Consider the following 10,271-nt stretch of genomic DNA (forward strand, 5'->3'; position numbering starts at 1 on the left):
GCCTTGTGTTGGGTTCCCTGCTCAGCAGGGAGTCTGCTTCTCTCTGTCCCCACCCCACTGTGCTCTTTCTCACTATCTCTCTTTCTCAAATGGATTAATTCTTTTTTTTAAGGCAGTTTTACTATAATAGTTGAAGACTTCAACACCCCACTTTCAATAATGGATGGATCATCTAGACAGAAGAGCAGTAAGGTAACGGAAAACCGAACAACATCATAAACCATCAGACCTAATAGACACATACAGATGTTCCATGTAACAGTGGAATATCCTTAGACATATTCTTAGAATATGTTTAGATATTCTTAGAAATATAGTCCTAGAGATAAGTGGAAAAGGAAGCACAACACACGAAAACTTATGGGATGCAAAAACAGCAATCCTCAGAGAGAAATTTATAGCTATGAATGCCTTCATAAAAGAGATCTCAAATCACTAACCTAATTTTACACGCTAAGAAGCTAAAAAAGAAGAGCAAACTAAACACACAGCTAGCAAAGGAAGAAAATAACAAAGATCAGAAGAGAAATAAATGAAATAGAAAGTAAAAAAGGGGGGGGGAGAGGGAGGGGAATATCAATGAAACCAAAAGTTGGTCCTTTGAAAAGATCAACAAAATTGGCAAAGCTTCAGCCAGACCAAGAAAAGAGAGAACTCAAAGTACTAAATTCAAAATGAAAGTGGGTACCTTACTACTGACTAACAGAAATTTAAAAGGATTCTAAGAAAATACTACAAACAACTGTGTGCCAACCAATTAAATAACCTACATGAAAGGGACAATCTGTAGAAATACATCAACTACCAAATCTAAATCAAAAGGAAATATAAAATCTGAACATACCTATAACAAATAAGTAGACTGAATAATTCATCAAAACCCTCCAACAAAAGGACCACCAGGGTAGCTCAGTCAGTTAAGCATCTGCCTTTGACTCAGGTCATGATCCCAAGGTCCTGGGGATTTCTCAGTTTGAATTAACACTGCACTGGGCTGCACTGGGCTCCCTACTTGGTGGGGGGCCTACTTCTCCCTCTCCCTCTGCCTCTCCCCTGCTTGTGTTCCCTCTCTTGCTGTCTCTCTGTCAAATAAATAAAATAAATCTTTAGAAAAAACAAAAAACAAATTAAAAAAACCTTCCAACCAGATGGCTTCACTGATGAATTTTATCAAACATTTAGAGAAGAACATCAGTCGTTTCCACTCTTCTAAAAAGAAACAACAACAACAACAACAACAGAAAAGGAGGAAACACTTAGCTCATTCGGTGAGGCCAGCACAGCCAAAGTCTTGACAGGGCATTTAAAACCACAGGACTCCACACTTTAACAGGTAACTGTGTGGCACAGGAATAAAGCTGTTATATTAAATGTAACTAATGTTAACACCGAGTTAGAAGGTGAAGATTGTCAGATTGGATTTGCTGTCTACAAGAGTCTGTGGGGAGTGGCTACCCTTTAAAGGAGGTACCCTTCAACAAATGGGTTAAAGTTTAAGGAGAGGGAAAACATATATTATGTTAACACTAGTCAAAATAGAGCCAGAGCAGTTAAATTAATATCAAAGAATATAGATTTCAGAGGAAAGAAGATCAGCAAAATCAAGACGGTCACTTCATACTGATGAAAGGTCAACTCCTCCTAACAACCCTAAATGTTAACAGGGTTTCAAAATATTGTTAATCCAAACGGAGAAAACTACAGAGAGGAACAGGCAAAGGGACAGAGTTAAAGGTTTCAGTGCTTCCTTTCAATAACTGACAGAACAAGTCAACCCCAAATCAGCAACACGGTAGATTTAAACAAGACTGTCCCCGGCTTGATCTGATTCACATTTATGGAAATCTCCACCCAACACCATCAGCTACACAATGTCCCCAAGTGCACATGGGACGTTTGCCAAGATAGGCCACACATTCAAGACAAAGTATGTTCTCTCAGTACAGAGGAGTTACAAGAGAAATCAATACAGAAAATATCTGGAAAACCTCTCAAATATTTGGAAACTAAATAACATACTTTTAAATAATCCATAAATAAGTCCAAAGAAAATTAGAAGGTGTCCTGAAACAGAATGAACAACATGAAAAGAACATATAAGTTTCCCTCGTCAGTTGAGCAACAAACTCTTAGTTTCAGCTCAGGTCCTGATCTCAGGGTCACTGGGTCTCTGCTTGAGATTCTCTCTTCCTCTGCCCTTACACCTCCCCACTCCCGCCTCACCCCTCACTTGAATGTGCTCATGTGTGTGCTCTCCCTCTAAGATAAATAAATCAGTAAGATCTTAGGAAAAAAAAAAAAGAATTAGGAAAAGAACAAATTTAACCCAAAGTAAGCAAAAGAAAGAAAATACAGATCAGAGTGGAAACAGAAAACAGACAAAATAGAAAAAATATATATATAGAAAATCACTGAAACCAAAAGCTAGTTTCTAATAAGGCTTTAAAAAACTGATCAAAAAGAAATCTAATGTCACAAGGAAATAATTTTAAGAAGTAGAGGTAATCAATAATATGATCAATCACACTAAAAACAAAACACCCAAAAGCATTAATAGGCTAAGTGTAAAGTACGCACGGTGATCTCACAGAAACCCTTAACAGAAAATAAGAAATTTAGGTGTACTGGGTTCTTAATAAGTGATAAACTTTATTATTCAGGATACTCTTTACCAGGATTTTAAAACGAAATTATTATGAAAGTTAAGAAAAGAAAATCTTATTTGGAGCAGAGTCAGGAGGCCGGCAGGGGGCGCTCTGTGGCCAGCCCTGAGTATCGACTACAGACCCAACAGGAAGAGAGGCACCTCGCAGGTGGGTACCACTTCACTAACCCAGCTCCTGGACCCAAGGTTTCCTGCTGCCCCGGCAACAGCCCAGCCAATGAGAGACGGGCACAGTTCAGCCAATGGAGACGGCCACCATCCAGCCAATGAGAAGCCACTATACTCCCAGCTCCGGGTTCCCTCCAATGGACTTTCTGTTTACAACAGCCCCCGCCCACCCACCCTCGCCTATAAGAAGAGCCCGCGGCGCTCGCTGTCCGCACCTGCCTGGGGTTCCGGCGGGAACCCTGCGGCCTGGGCTGGGGACTCGGTTCACTCCCGAGCACCGCCTCTTCGCTGGGGGAAGGGCCCGCGGTGTTGTTTCGAAGGTTAACGGTGTGTAAGTCCACAGGGCACGGAAGGTGTCCTCGCCGTGGACTGCTAGCCCGCCCGGTCACTCACCTCCTCGGGGTGCAGGAGCGTCGTGCCCTCCGATGACCACGGGGATCCCCGCGTCTTCCAGCCGCCCCTTCCATCTCTCAATGACGGCCGCAGACCGGTCCTGGAAGCACGAGGAGCTCGCTCGGAACAGCCCCGAGGGACGCGCGAGGCCGTGTCCCCACCGGGAAGGCGGGCACTACCTGACTGGCGTCGTTGAAGACCGAGAGCTCCATGGAGCCTTGGAAGTCCTGCTGCAGGACGGACCGCAAGCACTCGTCCAGCCAGGGCTCGGCGTTGTGCACGGGGAGGATGACCGACTGCGAGCCAAAGACACGGGTTAGCGCGCCCCGGGGCCGTCATGCCGTCCGCTCGGCGGTCGTGTCCCTGCCGGCCCCCGCGGGCTTCCCGAGGCCGAGGCCGGACTCCCCTGAGAGCCTGCGGGGAGGCCGCAGGGAGAGACGGTGCCCGCTCCCCGGCAGCTCGCAGGCCCCCCCTCGACGGAGCAGACCAGGCCTCCCCGCCCTGGTCTGTGGGCACTTCGGAGAGCAACCGGGAGTCCGAGAGGCGACGCTCCTTCCCGACCCCACGGCGCTGGCCGTTTGCCCGTCACTGGTCGGCAGCATCGTCCTGGGGGACGAGCGTCCGCAGGTCTCCCTGCCCCGCCTGAGAATAACCTCCCGGTCCCTCTCTCGGCGGACGCTAGTGAAACGCAGCGGGCGCGGGGACGACGCCGGGACCCCGACCCTTCGGCCCTTCCGCCCTCCTCGCCCGGGGGTCTGCTGCGGGGGCCACCCGCGGCCGCCACCAGACACACGCGTGGGAAGTGAGCGGGCCACGCCGGGCAGCCCGGCCGCCGGCAGCGGGCGGACGCGGGTCCTCGGACACGGACGGGGGCCCCCAGCCCGGAGCCCGCGCCCGACCGCGGTGCGCACGAGGCCACGCACGGACACGCGTGTGTGCAGCGTCCACGGGGAGCGTGCGCAGGTCGCCGGGCACCGAGCCCGAATGCGGTGTGGACAAACGCGGAGCCCGACGTGCAACCCAGTCAAGCCCTCGACTCCGGGCCTCCGACTCAGCGGCCCCTTCCCGGATTTGTGGGACCCGAGAAGCGGTCCCCTGCCGCACTCATGTGCTCATTTTTAAGGAAACACTTTTTTAAAGGAAAAGGAGGGAGGGTTTCACTGTCCTCCGATCTGCCACGTAAAGCACAACGTCCAGCCCCACGGTGGGCTTCATCGGCTTCCCGGGCTGCGGCCCCTTCGGGCTGAGACGCTCCTGGGCAGGCCCTCGGGAAGGCTGATCCTCCGCGGGGAGGAGGCGGGGGCGGGAGTAGCGAGGGGAGAGAGAAGGGAAGGGGCGGGGAAGGGGCGGGCGGGACGGGCGGGGAGAGGAGAAGGAGGGGAGAGAAGGAAAGGAGAGGAGGGGAGAGAAAGGAAGGGGCGGGGAGGGGCGGAGGGAGGAGAGGGAGGGGAGAGAAGGGAAGGGGGGAGGAGAGGGGAGAGAAAGGAAGGGGGGAGGAGAGGGGAGAGAAAGGAAGGGGGGAGGAGAGGGGAGAGAAAGGAAGGGGCGGGGAGGGGGAGGGAGAGAAGGGGAGGGGCGGGGAGGGAGAAGAGGAAGGGGAGAGAAGGGGAGGGGCGGGGGGAGAAGGGGTGGGGCGGGGAGGGGGCAGAGGAGGGGAGAGGCGGGCGGAAGCGACCCCCGCGGCCCGGGCACCTACCACGTGGGGCGCAGCGGCGGCGGCGGGGTCCCCCAGGGCCCGCATGGCCACGCGCTCGGGCAGCCGCCCCGCCCTCGGAGCCTCCGGCGCTCCACCACCCACGTCGGCCTGCGGCGCGTGCGCAGACGGCTCCCCGAGAGGCGGGGCCCGAGGCCGGGGCGCATCCTATTGGTGCGGAGAGCCATCGATCGGCGGGGAGTAGAGGGGAGCGGCCTAGAGAGGCCGGAAGCCCGAGGTGGGTGGGGAGCACCGCGCGGACCCGGGGAGAGGGCGGGCCTGGAGGGAGGGGAGGAGGAGGAGTGGGTCAGTGGGAAGGGGGTCGGGGGGACTGGGCGCACGGAGAGGGGCAGGCTCCGGGAGGAGACGGGCAGGGGCGGGGAAGGGGGAGGGGAGAACCCGTGGGAGGGGTGGAGCCAGGGGCGGGTCGGTGGGGAGCGGGAGGGTCCTGGGGGGAGGGGTGGGTCAGTGGGGAGGGGGAGGGCCAGAGGAGGGCAGGGGTCACGGGGAGGGGCGGGCTCCGGGAAGCGGGAGGTAGGGGAAGGCCCAGGTCGGGTTAGAGGGGGTTGCGGGGAGGAAGGGTTAGGGGAGCGGGCACAGAGAGGGGGAGGACGGGAGGGGGGGGAGTGACGGCAGGGCAGGGGGCGGGCCGTGGGGAGGGCAAGGAGGCAAGGGGGATGTCAGGTGGATGTTAGTGGGAGGGCCGGGAAGGGCAGGGGACTGGGCGGGGGAAGGGCTGGGGCAGGGGGCGCTGCGCGCCAGGGGTCCAGGCTTCTTGTGCTCTGGAGCCTGGGCAGGTCCTGTGTCCCTCCACCCTCCTTTCTGCCGTGGCCCTTGGCCTCCAGCCCTGCTGCTCTCACCTGAAGGAGTAAATCCCTCCGAGGTCCTCAGTGAAATGAAATGTCATAAAAATACTGAGGTCGTGGAGAAGGTGGGTTTTGTTCCAGAGAACCGCGCTTTACGGTTGGTTACACCCGAAAATCCAAACCAGATGACCTTTCGCATAACCGTTTTTAAAAGAAAGCAGGCAGGTGACATGTCCTCTGATTGACCCGACAGTGGACTAGGAGAAGCCTGGCAGGGGGGTGGGGTGCACAAGGACACCTGAGCTGTCCCAGCAAGGAAGGGGTGCAGGGGGCAGGGGCCTGGCTGTGCCTCTGGCTGGCATTGGCCCCTGGTGTCTGCGTCCCCTGCCCGGGCTCTGGGGCTGCGGTGTAGGTGCCTTAGAACACCTTCCCACAGGTGCCCCCTCCAGCTGTGCTCACTGGAGGCTCTCACTCCCTTACCAGGTGGGGTCCCCTCAGCTGTGAGAACGTCTGCCCCTCCTGGTGGGACCGGCCCCTGGGGGCCCACTGAGTCCTGCCTGGAGCTGGTAGACTGGCCGACACACTGTCCCCACCTGGGGTGTGTCCCAGCGGATGTCAGTCAATGACCAGGGTTGGAGCCCCGAGCTAGGGTTAAATGCAAGTGGTTCTACACACTAACGGTGTAAGCAAAGCCACACTTGTGCTGTAGATTTTTTAAGCATCACTTCAAACCTAGTTTTTCCTTAACCTGCGTCTGTATTTGCAAAGCCTGTTGTACAGGTTGAAATTCTTAGGTCAGATGAGTGAAGATGCCACCTTGTTTACGGTGGGGTAAAGCCAGGCTGGGAGTTTGTTCCCAAGGACCTCATGTTCTCCAAAGGTTGGCATAGTGGGAATAGTTTATTTTGAGCAAGTTGGTAAGAAGTCTCATGGTAGCTACCGGAACACCCGTGGGCTTAGAGCCAGCCCCTCCTCCGTGCGTGTGGGAGGAAGCGGGGGGGGGGGGGGGCACACCGGGTGCCTCACGCCGCCACAGAACGTGCTATCGAACTCGGCTTGGCTGCCCCGTCTTGCTTCCTGCACCTCTCTTGCTGCCAGAAACTTGGTTTTTACTGCCTTTCGGGCAACCAAAGTTTGGCTATTATCTGCCTTTTGCAGACAGAGTGCCGGGAGGCACTTCAGAAATGCAGGGTTGAGGCTGGGGGACGGCCTGAGACGAGTCCCTTCACCGGTGAGAAGATTCTCAACAGAGAGACCAGGCCCGGGGACTGACCCCTGCCCGCACCAGAGGGACAGAGGGAGGACTCACGGGGACTGAAAATACGAATGAAGTCACAGGGAACGTAAGGGGAGGCACAGAAAACTCGGGCTGTGGGTGTGTGGAACGACCTTTCTGCTACAGTTGTGACTTGTGCAGACTAGAGGGTGGTTGTATTCAGAAGACCTGGCACCAGTTTTGAGGGCTTTCAAATTTAAAAACTGCCCAACAGGGACTTAAGATGCTGGTGTCGGGGCCAAGATGCAGTGAGGTCTGGGTGCTCAGACCCACAGTGAGACTTCCTTGAGGGCAACAGGGAGGGATGAGTTCGAGCTCCAGAAACAGCCGGGCGTCCCCAAGAGCCAGCTCTGCAACACGTGTGGACGTGCTTCGCAGGTTTCCTGGCAGGATGAACCCCAGCAGAGCTCCAGCTCCCCCTGCCAGGACAGTGGGGCGGCCAGGAGGCCAGGAACAGCGAGGCACTCAGGAGGGCAGTGTGCTCGGCCTCCAGGGGACAGGCTGCCACAGTGGCCAGAGCCCTGGAGAGTCCACATGTTTTCAGGGGAGCAGCCAGCTGCCTGACCATGTGTGGCCAGAGCTGGAACGGTCTCGTCTCGCGTTTTGAGGTGGCTCGGGAACTCACCATGTTAGTTTAATGGCTCACCAAGGAACGGCAGCCCGTCTCTAAACAAAGTAACCCACGGGACGGAGGCCTGGTGTGGACGTGAGCACGTCAGTTCCATTTTCAGCAGCCTAAGTTCTTGGACCTCAGACCTGTTGAGGTCCTGTTGCTGCCGCAGGGACTCTGGATTGTTCTTCCATCCCCTTCAGCTGGTTGGCCACTGGGTGCAGGGTGAGGGTGCCCAGACCCCGCTGCTGTCCCCACAGCCACAGGCAGGGGTTGGCCAGTGGGTGACGGTGGAGGACAGCCCAGGAGCTCCATTGTTCCCTTCTCCTCCGAGGGCCCTCAGCTCTCCCTTGGAGCACTGACTCCCAGCTCAGCCGTTCTCTCGGAGCGACCCCAGCCTACTGGGCGGAGGAGCCGAGTGCTGTCACGAGGAGGACCACTGGAGTCCCACAGAGACCCGAAATCCTGTCCCGCGACGGTGCACGGGGAGAATGCGGCTGAGCACCACTGAGCACCTGGCCCGTAAAGCACGCAAGGGACGTTTCCTGGGGTAACTAATGGGTGGAAGCTGTCGTTCTAAGACGGACCAGGCCATCAGGAGCTCTGGAGAGGGAGATTCCCATTAGCTAAGCATCTCCTGTGTGCCAGGCACGATCTCATGACTTTCCGGCACACACGGCGGACCTGAAGCCAGAGTCTGGACTCCGTCACTGGCCTGGCTGCAGGAAGTAATGAGGTTCCCACCAGGCTTCATTCAAGGAACAGCTGAGCAAACATCGGGAGTGGGTGTGATGCAGGCATCTGAGTATCCCATGGAATGCCTGTCTCTTGGCCTGGGCACCCAGAAAGCAGAGCCTCAGCCTGGGCCTGTTCAGTGAGGGTTTTTGTCCCCAGGAAGCTGGGAGCTAGGGAGTGAGGCAGGGAAGGACAGGGAGGCAGGACCAGAGTGCTCTGTTGTTGGCGCCCCCACTGTTGGCTGCTGGACCTGGACCCTGAACCCTCCCAGAGCTCTGGAGAAGTGTCCATTGGAGCATGAAGGGAGAAGACTTAACCCTTGGTCTTGCCGTCTGGGGTTGCCCTTTGGGTAGCATTTACTCCCCTGCACTTCTGGACAGTGGTGCAGGGTCCCACAGGTATCCCCTGAGGTGCCTAGCATGCGGCAGGCCAGGTGAGGGCTGCCCAGAACCGAGTGCCCTGGGTCTGGCTAGAACCAGAGACAGCACCCAGAGGACAGCAAGGGTTGAGCGAGAGGCGAGAGGAAGTGACACAGGTTGGAAAGGCAGAAAGAAACTTAAAACAGGGCCTCTGCCTGCCACCAGCAATGGCTCCGGAGTGATTTCAGCCGTCTGCTCTCCAGGTGCTGGGTAACCCACGGGTGGGTGGCAGGTGCCGGTGGGAGACGTGTGGATGGTGCGGTGTCAGTGCTCAAGCACCCTGAGGCCAGGGCTTAGATAGCATCTGGCGAAAGGCCAGGCGGGGCCAGTTAGATGTCTTCCTCCTGTGTTTTAACAGGAGGGTGTCCTCTGTGGGAGGAAGCCAGAGGTCTCGGGGGGGCTTGAGGCTTTGAGTGAGGCCTCAGTGGCAAAGCTGGGGGCCTGACAGGGGGTTAGCCAGGAGCCTCCCCCAGCCCCCTCAGCACCTGTCCCTGGTAGCTCCCTGGGTGAGGGCTGCACAGGCTCCGACACCCATCAAGTCCTCCACAGCTAGAACGAAGCTCTGGGCACTACTGCAAAGTTCTTCGACTGCAGCTGTGCTGCCCATGGGAGAGGGCGTGTTCACGTAGTGGCCAGGCATGTGGAGCGAAGCCAGGGTTTGGGGCCACACAGGCACTCTTTCTGGGTTCTGCTCCTTCCTGGCCGGGTGGCCCTGGGCATGTCTCAGCCATGGCACCTGTGTGAGCCCCTCTTCTCATCGCCTTGCTCTCGTCCACGCTGTGTGGGAAGGCACAGTGTAGGCCGTGGTCTCAGGCTCGGAGAACCGATGTCTGCCCTGTGCACCTGCTATGCCTCTGGGGGTCCCACAGCAGGAGCCAGCCCCGGAGACTCCCGGCCCTGGCAGTCACAGAACCCCACCTGTGGGACCCCACTGGCAGGACCTCCTGCCAAGCATGATGCCCTCCGTGCCCCCCCCCACCGCTTCCCACCACAGCCCTCCTCCGATGCAGCTCATCTGTTGGCCGAAGGACCTACCCTTCTCTGTGTCTCCTGCTTCCTGGCCCTCTGCCATGTAGCCCCTTCCCTGCCGCTGCGTGAGATGGTCCCGCCAGCTCCACCACGAGCTGCTCCCACCCTGATCTACTTCTTCCCACCCCGAAGCTGATTCCTACTCCTCCTTCGAAGCTGAGCTTGGTATCCCTGCCCTGTGTCCTCCGCCAGTGCCCTGTGGCCCCTGAATGGACAGCACGTCCTAACACATCACAGAGCCCTCCTTTCATTTCTGGGCACCGTAGGCTGCTGGGGAGGGGACAGGTCTCTGGCTTCCAGTCCCTCGTGTGTCCAGTGGCAGCAGCCTGCAGATGCCCTTAAACACTCAAGGACCAGATGGTCACTAACACTCATGTGGGCAAGGATGGAGCCTTCGCTCATAATCTCTAATGCACTTACCAGGCGAGAGTCTGTTCTTCCAGCACAAAAAAGTATTAAAAGGTACTTTTCAAAGAA

General features: G+C 56.7%; 1 protein-coding gene and 1 long non-coding RNA gene across 13 annotated transcripts in view; one reads left to right on the plus strand and one right to left on the minus strand.

Annotated features, from left to right (window-relative positions):
• The window catches only part of B3GNTL1 (UDP-GlcNAc:betaGal beta-1,3-N-acetylglucosaminyltransferase like 1), a 110,912-nt gene extending 105,888 nt beyond the window's left edge, over positions 1–5,024 (minus strand). For all 12 annotated transcript variants that reach the window (XR_004280370.1, XR_004280371.1, XM_032319689.1 and 9 more), the window contains exons 1-3: positions 4,923–5,024; positions 3,406–3,522; positions 3,227–3,326 (exon numbers count right to left, since the gene is read on the minus strand). Coding sequence is in view for 10 of the 12 variants with exons in the window: in XM_032319689.1 (XP_032175580.1) it covers positions 3,227–3,326; positions 3,406–3,522; positions 4,923–4,967 (262 nt within the window). In the remaining 2 variants the exon portion in view is untranslated. The remainder of the gene's footprint in view (positions 1–3,226; positions 3,327–3,405; positions 3,523–4,922) is intronic.
• A 44-nt stretch (positions 5,025–5,068) lies between these two features.
• Positions 5,069–10,271, plus strand: LOC116577049. Its single transcript, XR_004280373.1, has 2 exons — positions 5,069–5,157; positions 9,760–10,271. It is a non-coding gene; the product is annotated as an uncharacterized LOC116577049 (long non-coding RNA).

Source organism: Mustela erminea, chromosome 18, assembly GCF_009829155.1.
Source record: "Mustela erminea isolate mMusErm1 chromosome 18, mMusErm1.Pri, whole genome shotgun sequence".
NCBI lineage: Eukaryota > Metazoa > Chordata > Mammalia > Carnivora > Mustelidae > Mustela > Mustela erminea.